Below are 17613 nucleotides of genomic sequence, written 5' to 3'. Positions count from 1 at the left end.
TGATTCTTCGATTATTTTTGGTGTATTTTGTTCTATAATTTTTTCTGTTTACTGCTGCATAATATATGCAAGGTACACACACACATACAAACACACTACTACATAAGAACAAATATATTTATAAGTAGCTTCACAAGTGAATAATTTGGATTGGCGCTCTGGCCAAGTTACGTCCCTTTCCGCATGTAGGCTTGCTTTTTTAGTTGCTTATTTTTTTTTTCAGTCGCTTTGTTATATTATGTTGTATATTGTAAGCCATTTTCGGGTCCCTCAGGTAACGTTAATCCCGAGCTGGTAGTAAACGACATTTAATGACAAGAAACCCAAAACGCCCGAAAGAAAAGGTGAATTGCGACCCGGCATAAGCTCTAATTGCGACACTTTTTGTTATTCAATACTGATTCTCGCAGTTAAGTTTATGACTGTTCAGTTATCCCCTTCAATCGGACCAATTTTATATAGATCAGCGAAACCCTTCAAAAGATTGATTTATACTAAGCATTAAATGTTGAGAGCTCAAAAGCTACATTCGCTGAAATCTTCTGATATTACTGCTATTCTACCCACCGAACAGTCACAGAAATTAGTTTTAGCCAAGAAAAATGGTGATGTTGAAGTTTACTCTCGGGATGGCAATACGCATAAACTGTTTCAGGTGTATCCAGACCTTTTACAAAATGCCAAAAATGATCCTTCGTCCCCATTCATCGAAAATTTCTACTTTGCAAACGAACTCTCTACTATCTTTGCACAGTGTAAAGAAATCTTAATTCTACTCAGTACTACAAATTTACACGAATATGATCGAATAATAGACAGAAGAGGCATAAAGCATTGCTGGCTATTTGAAAGGTCACACAAAAACAAAGAGGAAAAAAATACTTATTTAATTTATTCAACCATCAACACTACCAAGATGAGAGTATTAGTATGGGAGGGGAGAACGTATAAAAATATGATGGAAGCATCATTATCTTATAGGAAAGAAACTATTCGGTCCATATATCCTGGAGAAACAGGAATTGTCCTAGCAACAGATTTGGGCATCTATCATTGGCCATATAACAAGCCCTCCCTAATCAGAATTGAAAAAACGGTAAGAAACAAATATCCAAAGGATATGATATCGGCGTTAACAGCACTTAGGGATCAAGCAGAGAAAATCATCGAAAAAAGCCCCAAAAAGCATAATCGTTACGATATTCAATCCCTTTCTTCCATGGATAGAATGTCGAGAAAGTCAAGTGTGTCGAGCCTATGGTATAGAAGCATAGGGAATGAACGTGGCAACAAGATACGATATATTTTTGAATTGGAAGGCGAAGACACTACTCCCATGATAATTGATGGTACCACCAAGAAGCTCTTCAGACTAGAGTCAATGCATAACAAAGAAGAGCCATTTTTAATCGCTACTGATCATACCGCATTTTCCGAGTCAAATTCCGAATTCGATCATATAAAATATTTGTCGTCCCACTTGCTAATGCTCTATAATTCGGATACCATCAAGTTCGTAGATTATGCAAATGGATTCACTTTTCTACAACAAAAAATACCAGAAGGTATCAAATGGGTCAAGAGTCTTTCCGGAACTTATTTTTTGGTATGGACTCTGAATGACGAAATACAGTTATTCTCTTATCATGTAGATGATGACTCTGATGATAACGATGAAGAGTCCATTTGCGGTGACATTAATGATCCCGACTTTAATCAACTATGGAGAAAAGTACTTTTTTATAAATTTTTCATCGATTCCCCTCACTCTAAAGAATTATGCGTTTCAGAGGACCCTGAAGGATCCTTGGATATATGTGCTATGAAACTAAGGGATTTGACGGTGATGTGGTGTTTAAGAATTTTTGATAAATTTCAAGGTTATATGGTTCAACTGGAAAGTAGCAACAACTCAAAAGTGCTTCGTTCTAAATGTGAAGAACTAATCACTAAAGATATTTTCGACCTGTTTATCAAATTTTGGGCCCCACCTCAATTAGTAATATTAAAAGTGTTTCCCTCAGCCATTTCAAGTTTGGTATCAGAAATTACCGGCCAAGAACATCATTGTTTGTTAAAGGAAACCGAGGAGATCAAAGAGACGTATGACATCCCACCACATTTATTGAACAGGTGGTGTCTGCCTTACCTCACCGATACTAGGCGACATTTACAGAACTTGCTTAGCCTAAATCAAGGCGATGAGAGCCGTATAACTTGGCGTTATCGCGATCGCAAAATCGAGCAAAGTTTTGATTTTTTCCTCATCAATAACCACGATGATGTAGGTCTTAAAACAATGTTAACTTTAATAGACACGGTTTTATTCAAGTGCTATCTTTACTATAATCCTCCAATGGTGGGTCCATTCATCCGTGTAGAAAATCACTGCGATTCACGCGTCATAGTAACCGAGTTGAAAATACGCCATATGTTCAAAGATCTAATCGATTTTTATTATAAGCGAGGTAATCATGAGGAGGCCTTGAGATTCCTTACCGGATTGACTGATGAATTGGAGTCCGATGATACGGACCAAAAACAACGTCAAAAAATTGAGCATGGTATCAAGATTTTGGTCATTTATTATCTAAAAAAATTATCGAATCCACAATTAGATGTCTTATTTACTTACACCGATTGGCTTATAGAAAGACACAGCGGCTCGATTCAAGAAATTCTTTCATCGATATATTTTTATGATTCTCAAGCATGCAATGGTAGGGACCATTTAAAAGTATATGAGTACATCAAAAAGCACGAAAAGTCGCTTGCAACCCAATATTTAGAGTTTGCAATCAGCACCTTCAGATTAGAAGGGAATAATTTGCATACTATCCTAATCAAATTGTATCTTGAGAACTTGGGTATCCCCTCCACGAGAATTAAACTAAAGTCACTTTTAGAGACAACGTCTGTCTATGAGCCCAGAACAATATTGAAATTACTGAATGAAACTATTGAGAATGAATCGGATCGATCACCCACAAATGAGCTAAACTTCGTAAAATATTTGAAGATCTTTCCTCTATCAAGACTAGAAAATCATAAGGAAGCCATACATATACTGCTTGACGAAATAGATGATTACAAAGCCGCAACAAATTACTGCGATGACGTATATCAAGAAGACTCGACAAAAGGTGAGGACATTCTGTTGTACCTATACGATAAACTAGTTTCTATATATGATTCGAATGGAAATTCCAAGCTGATCTTGGGATTTTTGCAAGATCATGGCTCAAAATTGAATTCGGTTGAAATATACAAAAACTTACCCCTGGATCTTTCCTTGTATGATATTGGTAGGGTAGTATCGCAACTATTGAAGAAACATTCTTCAAAAAAGGACGAAACAGGGTTAGAAAAGGGCCTACTCCAGGTAGAACTTGTTACCACTTCTTACAAGCTCAATGATCGTTTATCATCATATGGAGTTCTGTCGGACAGCCACAAATGCCCCATTTGTAAGAAAATAATTTCAAATTTTGGAACAGATTCCATCTCTTGGTTTACTAGGGAGGGCAGAAACATCATCACGCATTATAACTGTGGAAAAGTTCTACAAGATCGATTTAGCGCTCAAAACGAAAAATCTTCGAAAACTAAACAAAAGACTTTAGGAGAACTTATGAATGAATTAAATAATAAGTAAAGTCTATCTTTTTTCCAGCTGCTGTTTTTATTGTTAACAATTTTATTTACTATAAACAGTTCTTTGTTTTGTTTCTTAAGAAAATTATTGATAACAGAACAAAACATAATGTACCCCACCTAAAAAAATAGATGCATGCATCTCATCTTACAAGTATAAGAGGAAATTATGCCACTCTCAGACGCAATTTTTTGTGAACTTACTTTTAAGTGGCTGTTTCACTACCCTTTTCTATAGTGTACATAACCGGCGTCAGTACAGGACCGGCCGAAAGGTTTACGATACTTCAGCATATGACCAGGCTTGATCGTTGATGACAAGTAAGACGTGCAGTGCATATCATAATGGTCGGCGCTCGGTGGCATTCTTGTCCCTCTCATGTCAGAGTTAATCACTGTTGGTTCCCTTTTCCTTTTTCAATATTGGAGTTTACTGCCTTTCCCACCAAACGTTTCGCCGGCCTATAAAAGACTTAGAAGAAAAAGGAAGAATCGGCGGCCTTAAATTCAAATGTAGCCCTCCAAATCAAGGTTCATTTGTTTAAGTGAAGGATAACTTCTGTGCAGGAAACTAAGAAAATTAACATAAATCATGGTCAAAGTCGCAATTCTTGGCGCTTCTGGTGGCGTGGGACAACCGCTATCTTTGCTACTGAAGTTGAGCCCCTACGTTTCCGAACTGGCTCTGTATGACATAAGAGCTGCGGAAGGCATCGGTAAGGACTTGTCTCACATCAACACCAACTCAAATTGTGTCGGATATGACAAAGACAGTATTGAAAGCTCCTTGACGAATGCACAGGTAGTTCTCATTCCCGCTGGTGTGCCCAGGAAGCCTGGTTTGACCAGGGATGATCTGTTCAAGATGAACGCTGGTATTGTGAAAAGCTTGGTGACCGCTGTTGGCAACTTTGCGCCAAATGCGAGGATCTTAGTCATTTCGAACCCCGTCAATAGTTTGGTCCCCATTGCTGTGGAAACCTTAAAGAAGATGGGCAAGTTTAAACCCGGAAACGTTATGGGTGTGACAAACCTTGACTTGGTGCGTGCAGAAACATTTTTGGTAGACTACCTGATGTTGAAAGACCCCAAGGTTGGACAAGAACAGGACAAGACTACAATGCACAAGAAAGTCACCGTTATTGGAGGCCATTCCGGTGAGACGATTATCCCAATAATCACCGACAAATCGCTGGTGTTCCAGCTTGATAGGCAATACGAGCACTTCATCCATAGGGTCCAATTCGGAGGTGACGAGATCGTCAAGGCTAAGCAAGGTGCAGGTTCCGCCACATTGTCCATGGCTTTCGCGGGGGCCAAGTTTGCTGAAGAAGTCCTGAGAAGTTTTCATAATGAAAAACCAGAAACGGAGTCTCTCTCCGCATTCGTTTATTTACCGGGCTTAAAAAATGGTAAAAGGGCACAGCAACTGGTCGCCGACAACTCTATTGAATATTTCTCACTGCCAATTGTTTTGCAAAACGGTAGCATCGCGTCCATTGATACTAGCATCTTGGAGAACCTGTCTCCAAGAGAAGAACAACTGGTCGATACCGCGGTCAAAGAACTGCATAAGAATATCCAAAAGGGCAAGAGCTTCATCCTAGACTCTTCTAAGTTATAAGTCTCCTCATTTTTTCTCTACCTTATAACAATCTATGCGACATATATTCTAAATAATCTTCTTCATACTATGATATCGTTGTATTAAGATCAGTTGGAAGAAACGAAACAAAAAATGCCAATGGTCGTAGTGTGGCTGCTACAATCCATGAGCTTTTGCTGTGAACACCCCACGATTTCCAGGAAATCCCTCGTCAAATACGCACTATCTCGTGATTTTCAAAAGACTAGTAAAGGGACATGAAAAAAAAGGCGGGGGGGTGGGGAAAATAGAGTTGAGCTTGTAAGAGAGAAATGACACCGGCCACCCCGGAGGTGCAGAGTCGTCCGATATGGGCCCATCCAGGGGCAGTGTTGTCCGTTAAGATCTATCGGAGAGCTGCTCCAGTTACAGATCTGAGTGTTCTCCTTCTTTTATCCTCTTTTGTAACTTATTGTAACTTAAATAAGCATCCTCCCGGTTCAGGAAATGGCAATGTTATAAGAGACTCACTGCATGAAATTTGTCTTTGTTATTGCTGGAACAGATTTGTAAATACTCTCAAGGCAGAAGAGGTGGAAAAAATCATTGAACGTTCTGCTATGACTGATGTGTTAAGGAATTTGGTGCGGAAAATCTCTTTTGGCAATCCAGATAGCCTTCAGTTAAAACATAAGACCTCTATACAGAGCACTACGAGCAATACCAGGCTAGAAAAGAAGAAGAGGAAGCCCGATACGGGCGAAAGGAAAATCGGCTTTCAAACGTACCATAGTGTGCCTGACTTTAGTAACAGCGCAGATTACATCAGTGATATAGAGAATCGCATAATATCAAAACTCGTAGAAGGTGGTAAAAAAGGTATTGCGGTTGATCATATTGAACACGCGGATGCTGTGGACAACAAAATTGATGAAAGAATGGATGTTAGAAAACAAGAAAACATCAGTAGCAAGCTTAGCAAGGATAGAATTGACAGAATGATCAATTTCGATTATAGGTATATTAAAGCCAAACAAAGGATACGTATGTATGATTGAGTAACTTTTAAATTCTCACCAGTGGAGGCGATGTTTTATCAATAGCAATAAGGATAAGTTCGAAGATATTTTCGCAGGTTCTTTCTACTGGCAAATGACATTATTTCGCGACACAAAAAAAAAAAAAATGAACCTACAAAACAAAAAAAAAAAAGGCGTACAATTTCAGACACCACATCCCTAATCTTTGTAATAAGCCTACCAGCACCAGGTAAAATACAGGAAGATCCCTTCATTTTGATACAATTACCATTTTATATGGATATTCAAGCATATACTAACATAGCCTTAGTTCACAAAAAGGTTTATAAACACGAACACGCTGGCAATGCTGATGCCGATAAAAAAAACAGCGAGGAAGCTGTTAATATTAGCTATCCTACGGCAGAAGTAGTTGGCCACGGTTCATTTGGTGTTGTGGTTACGACTGTAATAAATGAGACCAATCAAAAAGTAGCCATCAAAAAAGTCTTGCAAGATAAGAGATATAAAAATAGAGAGCTAGAGACCATGAAAATGTTGAACCATGCAAATACGATAGGCCTACAGTACTACTTCTATGAAAGGGACGAAGAGGACGAAGTCTACCTCAATTTGGTTCTAGACTACATGCCTCAATCACTATACCAAAGACTTCGTCATTTCATCCATTTGAAAACCAAGATGGATCGTCTGGAGATTAAGTTTTATGCGTACCAGCTATTCAGAGCTCTAAATTATTTGCATAACGTTCCTCAAATTTGCCATAGAGATATAAAACCGCAAAACTTACTCGTAGACCCAAAGACATTTTCTTTTAAGATCTGCGATTTTGGTAGTGCTAAATGTTTGAAACCAGATCAGCCTAATGTGTCTTATATTTGTTCAAGGTACTACAGGGCTCCTGAGTTGATGTTCGGCGCCACGGACTACTCGAACCAAATCGACGTCTGGTCAAGCGCTTGCGTCATTACTGAATTGCTTTTGGGCAAACCCTTATTCTCAGGTGAAAGCGGTATAGATCAGTTGGTGGAAGTTATTAAGATAATGGGCATACCCACAAAGGATGAGATTTCGGGAATGAATCCAAATTATGAAGACCATATTTTCCCCAATATTAAACCCATTACTTTGGCTCGAGTCTTAAAGGCTGAAGACCCCGATGTTCTCGAGTTGTTATCAAAAACTCTCAGGTATCACCCTCGCGAAAGATTAGCTCCCTTGCAATGCCTATTTTTAGGCTATTTTGACGAAATTAAATGCTGTGGTACCGACGCTTACGCAAAAGCACAACGCCTGCGTATCTTTGACTTCGATGTGCAAACAGAATTGGGCCATATGCCACCTGCGGAACTGCCCGCCATTGAAGCAAACTTGAAGCATCCCGTTTCTAAGGCCTCGACGTCTTCATGACATATTTTCCGATCTTATATCCTTGTGTTTTGTATTATTATTACATAATATGCATTTGTATCCTGCACACATATACAGCGTATGCAGTTAACTTAACGTATAATGACCGCCTTCTTTCCTTCATCCAACCTCACTTGCTGCTTTTCTAGGCCGGCGTCGCCCACTTTTTCATCGACCGCCTGCGTATGACTGCATATATGGAGAACCTTGGCAACTGTAAGAACTCCTGAGTTTCTTTATTGCAAATAGTTGTGCAAAAGCGTTTTCCCATAGAAAGACTGGCAAGACTTGCGATGCATTGAACGGATTTATTTTTTTCTTCATACTTCAGAGCATATAATTTTGAATATATCGACGAACAGCAAAATCGTGATATATTATCAATCCTGTGTAAAAAAGAGTAAAGTATAACGAAACGAAAAAAATAAATATAGGAGGAGCATAACATTGGAAAACATTCTCGTCATTCTGAAGATGAATTCTAGCTATGCACAGAAATATGGACTGCCGAAGTATATAGCAATATCAGATTATCTTTTCCATCGGCTTAACCAGCTGAACATACATACCATATTTGGACTTTCTGGAGAGTTCAGCATGCCACTGTTGGATAAACTCTACGACATCCCAAACTTACGATGGGCTGGCAATTCTAATGAGTTGAATGCTGCCTATGCAGCGGACGGATACTCACGACTCAAAGGTTTGGGATGTCTCATAACAACCTTTGGCGTAGGCGAGTTGTCGGCAATCAATGGCGTGGCTGGATCTTATGCTGAGCATGTAGGAATACTTCATATAGTGGGTATGCCACCAACAAGTGCGCAAACAAAGCAACTACTGCTGCACCACACGTTAGGAAACGGTGATTTTACTGTATTCCATAGGATAGCCAGTGATGTGGCATGCTATACTACTTTGATTGTTGATTCTGAACTATGTGCCGATGAAGTAGATAAGTGTATAAAAATGGCTTGGATCGAACAGAGACCAGTATACATGGGCATGCCTGTTAACCAAGTGAACCTCCCGATTGAATCAGCAAGGCTAAATACTCCTCTGGATTTACAACTGCATAAAAACGATCCAGACGTAGAAAAAGAAGTTATTACTCGAATATTGAGCATTATGTACAAAAGCCAGAACCCTGCAATCATTGTTGATGCATGTACAAGCAGACAAAATTTAATCGAAGAGACTAAAGAACTTTGTAGTAGGCTCAAATTCCCCATATTTGTCACACCTATGGGTAAGGGCACAGTGAACGAAACAGATCCACAGTTTGGAGGTGTATTCACAGGCTCCATATCAGCTCCAGAAGTTAGGGAAGTAGTCGATTTTGCGGATTTTATTATCGTCATTGGTTGCATGCTATCCGAGTTTAGCACATCGACTTTCCATTTCCAATACAAAACCAAAAATTGTGCATTACTATATTCTACGTCTGTAAAACTAAAAAATGCTACATACCCCGACCTAAGCGTAAAACTACTGCTACAAAAACTACTAGCAAGTCTAGATGAATCTAAGCTATCCTACAGACCAAGTGAACAACCTAACATGATGGTACCAAGACCTTATCCGGCAGGCAATGTTCTTTTGAGACAAGAATGGGTTTGGAATGAAATATCTCGTTGGTTCCAACCAGGGGACATAATCATAACCGAAACTGGTGCTTCTGCATTCGGGGTTAACCAAACCAGATTTCCGGTAAATACACTGGGCATATCTCAGGCTCTTTGGGGATCTGTCGGTTATACAATGGGGGCGTGCCTTGGAGCAGAGTTTGCAGTGCAGGAGATCAACAAAAATGAGTTTCCCCCAACTAAACATAGAGTTATTCTGTTTATGGGTGACGGTGCTTTTCAATTGACGGTTCAAGAATTATCTACAATTGTTAAGTGGGGTTTAACACCTTATATTTTCGTGATGAACAATCAAGGTTATTCTGTCGACAGGTTTTTACACCACAGATCCGACGCCAGCTATTATGATATTCAGCCTTGGAACTACTTAGGATTATTGCGTGTGTTTGGTTGCGCGAATTATGAAACTAAGAAGATAATCACTGTTGGAGAATTTAGGTCCTTGATCAATGACCCCAATTTTGCTATTAATGACAAAATTCGAATGATAGAGATTATGCTGCCACCAAGAGATGTTCCCCAGGCTCTGCTTGATAGATGGGTAGTGGAGAAAGAGCAGAGTAAACAAGTGCAAGAGGAAAACGAAAATTCTAGTGCAGTAGATACACCAACACCAGAATTCCAGCCGCTTTTGAAAAAAATTAAACTAGACACAGATTTGATTTCTCCCCCTTACTATCAAGGACCATAATTTTCACTTTAGTACGCAATTTTTTCATCTACATAGACTCACGTTGTTCAAAAGCTTCCCAAATATGGCCCAAATATTTATTCGCTAAACAGCAACATAGTTAATAGAAAGTCATTCTATTGAAATACTACAAAATCTTGCATGCCTCTCATCCTATAGGTCTTATTTATGAAAGAAGTGAAATACCGCATGTTTTCACCTATAGCTTTCTAGGGATTATATTAAAATTTAACCTATTAACAATGGTTTATGTAATCAATAATATCGTTATTAACGTATATCGTATAAAGATACCACGCAACTTTATCATAATTTTTTTTCCATTTTTCAAAAATGCTTCTGCGTGTATTAAAAAAATTTATCACTTATAAAGTTTCTGAATATCTTTTAATTTGAACATTTTTAAAGGAAGAAATCAGAAGAATAAAGAAATAGTCCGCTTTGTCCAATACAACAGCTTAAACCGATTATCTCTAAAATAGCAAGAAGAAATGTCTACTGAATCCGCTTTGTCTTACGCTGCCTTGATTTTGGCCGACTCTGAGATCGAAATCTCTTCCGAAAAGTTGTTGGCTTTGACTGACGCTGCCAATGTTCCAGTTGAAGGTATCTGGGCCGACATTTTTGCCAAGGCCTTGGACAATCAAAACTTGAAGGAATTATTGGTCAACTTCAGTGCTGGTGCTGCTGCTCCAGCTGGTGTCTCCGGTGGTGTCGCTGGTGGTGTCGCTGGTGAAGCTGAAGCTGAAAAGGAAGAAGAAGAAGCTAAAGAAGAATCCGATGATGACATGGGTTTCGGTTTATTTGATTAGAGGTACTCATCTGTTTAGAAGAAATTGCATATTCTAACAATTAAAATTTTTATAATTTTTCTATAGTCACTTTTAATACAATAAGACAGTACTTTCTTTTTGTTCAATAGCTTGGTCACATTTCGCTTTTCAACACAGAATGAACATTAGATCGCAATCCAGAGGAGGAAATGAGCAGGTTGTGTCAATATGACTAGAACGCCATCGTTTCAGAAAAAAACAGTTATATTTGAAGAATGAAGGGTGACGTGCCATTCTGATAAGGCTTTTTAAGGAAATGATAAATTATAAGTGATGGCTTCCCATTTATACATTGTACATATATATGTTATTTATGAAATGAAACAGATAAAAAAGAAGGAAAATACAAATTTTGTGGATGAAAAACTCTTTAAATACTCCCTTATATCTATTTCTTCTTTTCAGCTTCAGCTTCAGCCTTGTCTCTAGCTCTCTTCTCTCTGACACCTCTGTATCTCTTTTCGGATCTGGCTAATCTCAAAGTTCTGAAAGCAGATTCACCGTTGTCTTGAACAGCTCTGGCTTCAACATCGGTAGTTGGTTGAGCGATAGGGAAAGTGGCAGCAGCAGACAAAACTTGTTCAGCTTCTGGGGCCTTACCGTTTCTTGGGAAAACAATGATCTTGGATTGGTATTCCTTTAATCTTTGGACGTTAGCATCAAAGATTTCTTGGTTTCTGTTTTGACGTCTGTGGTCAACAGCAATACCAATGGTTCTGGCGTACGCAGCAGTCAAACCAGCAGCTTTAACTTCAGCCAAGGTGAAACCTCTCCCAGCTCTAACTTTTCTGTTGTACTTGACAGTTGGAGCTCTAACGACAGGTCTCAAAAGATCTAATGGTCTTGGAGCAATCTTGGCGGCTCTGGCAGCTCTGGCATTACGTCTAGAGACCTTTTTACCAGCTTGGTCAAAGTGAACCTTGACACGTTCTTGCCAGTGCTTTCTGAAATGATTCTTTAAGATTGGTAAATTCTTGGAAATGGCTAATATAATTCATTTGGATGATTTTTTAAAATTGTTAGTAAAAATGATAAGTTATTCTCAAAACTAACCAGGGCAATTGTCATATTATTCTAAAAATACTCTTACACTCTTTGATTCATCATCATCTGGGGTGGGAAGAGGTGGTGATCGTGTGATTCCTTATTCTCCGAAATATCAAGCGGCCTAGCTCCTCAAGGAATGAAAAACTAGTATGTATTCGATGCCTTAGACCGCACAACGTCAGCTCCATTTGTCCATCAACAACGTATATTCATGCCTGCTTCCGTGGGAGACACTTCTCTTGTATAACGAGGTTTCTTTGTCTTATAAAAATGACAATAGCAGTTCCATTATTTTTCATATTTAACATACCCATTGTGTATTATTACTGGTGTACTGTGCTGTGCTTTGCTCAAACCTCTATTGGGAAAGTGCTGCAAGCTATGATTATTAATAGCTAATATCTAGCTAATTGAAATTTTTCAAAATTTACCGCACGTTTGTTGTGATTATTCCGATCAAAAAGATTGGAAAACTTCTAACCAAAATAATTGCCCGCTCCAAATGTAAAGGTGTAGTTTGAAATGGTTGGGTGTAACAGCATTATCCTCTTTTCTCACTGTTAGATGGTTACCTTTTGTGAAAACACCCATACATGTAGGAAATCTTTCGGCCTAGAAATAATATTGTGAAAAAGCAAGCGTGAGGATTCCTACGAAAAGTTTAGTTTTTCAGGGGAGCAGTCTCCCTCTAGAGGGGGGAGGTCCGCTTTCCTCATAGGCTGGGCATTATTGTTTGTTCCTACTGGAGCAAATATCACCGGCGGGTTCTCCGGTCCGGCTAAGCTGGATTAGCTTGGAATGTGGAAGGACAGCGTGCTTGGGGAACAACGCTGACAAAAACCAAAAGTAAATGCGTAAAATGTATAGGTCAGTCACGCAGTATATTTACTATATACCCTTTCATTAAGTAATATTTCGAACAAGCACAGCAAGAGAATAAGCACAAGATGTCTGCCGTCCCAAGTGTCCAAGTATGTTAAGTAATGCAAGCCATGCTATGAATCAGTGGGGAAAATTGAGAACATCCAAAGGGATAATTCCAACGTGAGATCCGTAATACCTCATACTAGACTAGACTCGTGAAAAGGAGAGTGCAGTTGAATGATATTTTCAGAACCATGAGAGAGTAGAAAAGTCATTCTACTTGCAAATGAGAAAGGTTCCATGGATCATATGGAAGTATGAAAATTATCCATTTCATAAGCTTAGATGGAGTAATATTCATCTGCTCAGAGCCGTATTCTATTCACATGAATTGAAGTACGTAAAGAATAAACGTAATACAAACGCACCAGAACTTTCAGATGTTTTAACCATTCGCCCAATTCATAGAATTTAATTTTTGATTGAAGATTTTGAGTTTATTTTTACTAACATGGTTGGCATGGGATAACTATATCTCTACCTTTTCTACAGACTTTTGGTAAGAAGAAATCAGCTACCGCTGTTGCCCACGTCAAGGCCGGTAAGGGTTTGATTAAGGTCAACGGTTCTCCAATCACTTTGGTCGAACCAGAAATTTTAAGATTCAAGGTTTACGAACCTTTGTTATTGGTTGGTTTGGACAAATTCTCCAACATCGATATCAGAGTTAGAGTTACCGGTGGTGGTCACGTTTCTCAAGTTTATGCCATCAGACAAGCTATTGCTAAGGGTTTAGTCGCTTACCACCAAAAGTTCGTTGACGAACAATCCAAGAACGAATTGAAAAAGGCTTTCACTTCTTACGACAGAACTTTGTTGATTGCTGATTCCAGAAGACCAGAACCAAAGAAATTCGGTGGTAAGGGTGCTCGTTCTAGATTCCAAAAATCTTACCGTTAAGAAACCAAGATTTTCTCAAAAATCTCTTCACTTTTCTTTGCACATCTATTGTATTAAAAAACAACTTTTTACTTACATATACTGTATATCTTCCTATAACAGGTAAAACGTTAATTTAGAATCCATTCACGATAACAGCATTTTGGCTCATATTTACTCTCCCTCGCGTTGTATATAGATCAAGCGAGAAAGTCTTATATGTTCACACAAAATCCAGTAACGCGTATTTATTTGGCGAATGAGTGCATTTTTAGAATAGTACATAATTTTTTTCTCTCTCCCTCCTTTGTTTGTTTGTTTGTTTGTTTGAATAATACAAAATTTTTATATAATCTATATAAAAACGTATTTTTTTTTCCATTATTAATTATTCAAATAAGTGGACGGATCAATACCTTCTTCTGGAAATTCAGCGATTTTGACATCGAAACGTTCTTGAATTTTTGCCAGAACTTCCTCGTCTTCCTTAGACGAAACAAATGAAATAGCCAAACCCTTTGTACCAAATCTACCAGCTCTACCAACACGATGTAAATACTGATCAGCTTCGTTGGTCAAATCGTAGTTGATGGCCAGATTAATACGCTCAATATCGATACCTCTACCAAAAACGTCTGTGGACACACAGATACGTTTTTCGAAATCTTTGAAAGCCTTGTAACGAGCAATACGTTCTTCTTGCTTCATGTGACCATGAACGGTGATAGCAGGAAAGTTAGAAGCGTTTAACAGTTTGGTCAGTTCATTAGCTCTTGTCGTGGATTTGACGAAAATAATAACTTGATTGAATTCCAAATCATCTAATAACTGGGCCAACTTACGGTTCTTTTCACGTTCTTCTAATTTGATGTAATATTGTTGTAGACCATGCAAAGTTAATTTGGCTTCGTCGTCGACAAAAATTTCCAATGGATTTTGCAAGAAACGTCTACAAATTGGTCGGATTTCTTGAGAAAGTGTGGCTGAAAACATCATAACTTGTTTGTCCCTTGGAGTAGCCCTGAAAATTTCTTGAACATCTCTTCTCATGTCTAGTTCTTCCAAAACCTTATCACATTCATCAATGACAAAGTTCTTGACGTGAGATAAATCAATGTATTTTTCTCTCACTAAAGCCTTTAAACGACCTGGAGTGGCGACAACAATATGTGGAGCAGTGTCCTTGTTCTTTAACAGTTCAGCGTCCTTGGAAATTGGGGTACCACCATAGAAGACAGCAGTCTTAACGTCTGGCATATATTTAGAGAATCTCAAATATTCGTTACGAATTTGGTAAGCTAGTTCTCTAGCGTTACAAATGACAACAACGGCAACTTCACCAGGAACAGGATCCAATTGTTGTAGAGTGGATAAGACAAAGACGGCCGTCTTACCCAAACCTGACTTAGCTTGACATAGGACATCGGTACCGTGAATAGATTGAGGAATGGTATGTTGTTGGACCTCTGAAGGATGCTCAAAACCACAGTCAATAATGGCCCTTGACAACTCTGGCTTTAGCAGAAAATCTTTGAAACCAGTGGAATGGATACCGACATAAGAACCTTTCTTGTCACCAGCTGCAGTGTTGTTGTTATCATCGCCATCAGTGGCAGAAGCGGCGGCGCCAGTTTCTCCCACTTCGACAGCTTTAGAGGCATCAATTTGTATTTCTTGTTCGTTATCGGAATACTCCAATAAATCTTCTTCACCTTCGTGTGACATTGTTGCTGCTGTTAAAAAATGAACAAGTTTTTTTTATTTCTTGAAAAATCTCTTACCAAAGTGAATATAAGCTAGCTGTGCGGATGAGAAAATAACCTAACTTCCAACAAACAAACAGATCCGTGTAACCACTTACAAGAGATAACTCACTTAAAAAGATAACACCTCAACTTGTACTCTTTAACTCCCAATTCAGGTATTGAACAAAACCCTTTGTTTATTCGGTGTGTTTTTGACTATTTTTTTCTTTTTCAAATTTTCACAGTTCAAGAAACATATATCATCCTCGACGAGGAAGGGTAACGTGAAATTTTCAATGATTTTATAGTAAGATATACGTAAAAAGCGTAAACATTTAAATTGAGAACAACGAATGTATATTAAACAACGACTACACCGAAGAGTCTCTTCCAAGAAAGTAAACTTTGGTCCAGTCCATGGCAATTAAAATCCTATTTCTGATGGAGAGACACATAGCCAAGTAAGCGGATTTCCAAAATAAGAAGGCAAACATACCCTTGAGTTGGTATGATGAGTCGCCCATGTGTAGGTCAGCAATTGCGGTTTCGGAACCAATGTACGCCAGCGCACCCATGTGTTTGTAATTGAATTTGTCTAGCTTAGATTTCTTCACATCAATTTCCTTTTGCAAGCGTGTCATTTTGGCGTTATCGGTGCTGTTCTGCATATCCCACTCCATCTGTTCTATTTGTAGTTTTTTATCCAAGATCTTAGAGAGGTATTCGCCCTCCTGATGTGCGACCTGTGCTGTGGGGAAAAATCCTGTGTGTGCAGTGCAATCACCAATGGCGTAGATCGAATCCTCAGCGCCCAGAAGCTCCAATTTGTCATTGATCAGTAGGCCGCGCTTGTTTGTTTGCTCAGGTATTCTGCCCATGAGTGTTTTCGACAACTCGATGGGTTCATTCCCGGTGGCCCAGACAAGCATTCCGTAGGGGATATTGGTGGTTGTTTGACTATTTTGCAAGGTGCGGATGTAGGTCGGTTCTACGACTTTCACAGCAGTGTTTACTAGCAAGTCGATTTCATCTCTGGCAAAGATATCTTCAGCATACTTGATCAAAGTCTTATCGAACATGTTCAGGATGTTGGGTAAGGCCTCAATCAAAATAACGCTCATTTCTTGACTGAGATCAGGCATCCATTTTCTCAAATCCTGGTTGACGTAGTCTTGCAATTCTGCGGCAAATTCCACACCTGTGGGGCCACCACCGACAACCACGAACGTCAATAAACGCCTCCTTTCCGGATCATTCACGGGAAATGAACTCGCCTGTTCTATGGTCTTCATCAATTTCATGCGGATGTTTTGAGCATCTTCAATCTCCTTCAAAAAATAGGCGTTGCCATAGACACCAGGGATATTGAAAGTAGTCGTTTTAGCGCCCACACTGACAACAAGATAATCGTAATTCAGACTGGAAACGTAGTACTCGTTCTCCGACACCGATTGCACCATCAGTTTCTTCGCCTTGGGATCGATGTCCAGCGCCTCCGCCTCGATGTAATGGACTTCACCCGGGGTCCTTCTGGCAATGGACCTGACAGGCTCCACAATGGACTTCATCTCTATCGTTCCCACGGGCGTAGAAGGCAGCAACGGCGTGAACAGAAAAAAACTTCTCGGCGACACCACGGTGACGTTGTACAAAGAAGTGTCCAGTTTCTTTAAAAGAGAGATAGCGCCCCAACCCGTGCCCAAAATGACCAACTCCTTCTTTTTCAAGCCGTTAGGAAACGCAGCGGACTGAGGAACCTGCTTTGATGGGTTCGATTCCTTGTACAGTTCGTAGGAAACATACAGCGTGCCAGCCAACGTAGAGTAAAAACTTAGCTTCAGGCCTCTGACGAACCATTTCTTGAATACCGCTGTGTAAGATTTCGACAGTTTCTGCGGTGGTCCGGGCTTACCGACTTCCGTGGAATGGAAAAACGGTTTAGAGATTTGAGTCACCTTGAAACGCTGCAAGGACCTAGCAGTCCTTGCCAAACAAAGCCTGGGTAGCATCGACAAAAATGAATATAGTACGACGGCTTTATCTTCCTTCCTGTCACTGCTTTCGTGATGCGATCTCCACAAAACAGTTTTACCCACTGTATGGAAGCACCTTATATATTCACACACTTAAGTGGAGTGCAAAGGGAGGGGCTGACATAT

At 39.3% G+C, this 17613-nt stretch overlaps 9 protein-coding genes across 9 annotated transcripts; 6 read left to right on the top strand and 3 right to left on the bottom strand.

Annotated features, from left to right (window-relative positions):
* Window positions 1-505: 505 nt before the first annotated feature.
* On the top strand, window positions 506-3655 carry VAM6 (Vam6p; the record flags this gene model as incomplete). Its single annotated transcript, XM_056232311.1, has 1 exon — window positions 506-3655. The coding sequence occupies one exon, from the start codon at window positions 506-508 to the stop codon at window positions 3653-3655; it is 3150 nt and encodes a 1049-aa protein (XP_056086603.1).
* Window positions 3656-4246: 591 nt separating this feature from the next.
* Window positions 4247-5278, top strand: MDH3 (malate dehydrogenase MDH3; the record flags this gene model as incomplete). Its single annotated transcript, XM_056232310.1, has 1 exon — window positions 4247-5278. One exon carries the CDS (start codon window positions 4247-4249, stop codon window positions 5276-5278), a length of 1032 nt encoding a protein of 343 aa, XP_056086602.1.
* Window positions 5279-5571: 293 nt separating this feature from the next.
* MRK1 (putative serine/threonine protein kinase MRK1) lies at window positions 5572-7689 on the top strand (the record flags this gene model as incomplete). Its single annotated transcript, XM_056232309.1, has 2 exons — window positions 5572-6283; window positions 6590-7689. The coding sequence occupies 2 exons, from the start codon at window positions 5572-5574 to the stop codon at window positions 7687-7689; spliced, it is 1812 nt and encodes a 603-aa protein (XP_056086601.1).
* Window positions 7690-8163: 474 nt separating this feature from the next.
* On the top strand, window positions 8164-10026 carry THI3 (branched-chain-2-oxoacid decarboxylase THI3; the record flags this gene model as incomplete). Its single annotated transcript, XM_056232308.1, has 1 exon — window positions 8164-10026. One exon carries the CDS (start codon window positions 8164-8166, stop codon window positions 10024-10026), a length of 1863 nt encoding a protein of 620 aa, XP_056086600.1.
* A 491-nt stretch (window positions 10027-10517) lies between these two features.
* RPP1A (ribosomal protein P1) lies at window positions 10518-10838 on the top strand (the record flags this gene model as incomplete). The annotated part of the gene is made up of 1 exon (XM_056232307.1): window positions 10518-10838. The coding sequence occupies one exon, from the start codon at window positions 10518-10520 to the stop codon at window positions 10836-10838; it is 321 nt and encodes a 106-aa protein (XP_056086599.1).
* A 409-nt stretch (window positions 10839-11247) lies between these two features.
* Window positions 11248-12220, bottom strand: RPL13A (60S ribosomal protein eL13; the record flags this gene model as incomplete). The annotated part of the gene is made up of 2 exons (XM_056232305.1): window positions 11248-11843; window positions 12217-12220. The coding sequence occupies 2 exons, from the start codon at window positions 12218-12220 to the stop codon at window positions 11248-11250; spliced, it is 600 nt and encodes a 199-aa protein (XP_056086598.1).
* Window positions 12221-12853: 633 nt separating this feature from the next.
* Window positions 12854-13730, top strand: RPS16B (40S ribosomal protein uS9; the record flags this gene model as incomplete). Its single annotated transcript, XM_056232304.1, has 2 exons — window positions 12854-12877; window positions 13323-13730. 2 exons carry the CDS (start codon window positions 12854-12856, stop codon window positions 13728-13730), a joined length of 432 nt encoding a protein of 143 aa, XP_056086597.1.
* A 363-nt stretch (window positions 13731-14093) lies between these two features.
* Window positions 14094-15434, bottom strand: SUB2 (ATP-dependent RNA helicase SUB2; the record flags this gene model as incomplete). Its single annotated transcript, XM_056232303.1, has 1 exon — window positions 14094-15434. The coding sequence occupies one exon, from the start codon at window positions 15432-15434 to the stop codon at window positions 14094-14096; it is 1341 nt and encodes a 446-aa protein (XP_056086596.1).
* Window positions 15435-15825: 391 nt separating this feature from the next.
* NDE2 (NADH-ubiquinone reductase (H(+)-translocating) NDE2) lies at window positions 15826-17463 on the bottom strand (the record flags this gene model as incomplete). The annotated part of the gene is made up of 1 exon (XM_056232302.1): window positions 15826-17463. The coding sequence occupies one exon, from the start codon at window positions 17461-17463 to the stop codon at window positions 15826-15828; it is 1638 nt and encodes a 545-aa protein (XP_056086595.1).
* Between the last annotated feature and the right edge of the window lie 150 nt (window positions 17464-17613).

Source organism: Saccharomyces kudriavzevii, assembly GCF_947243775.1.
Source record: "Saccharomyces kudriavzevii IFO 1802 strain IFO1802 genome assembly, chromosome: 4".
Lineage (NCBI taxonomy): Eukaryota > Fungi > Ascomycota > Saccharomycetes > Saccharomycetales > Saccharomycetaceae > Saccharomyces > Saccharomyces kudriavzevii.
This window is presented reverse-complemented; position numbering and strand designations above follow the sequence as displayed.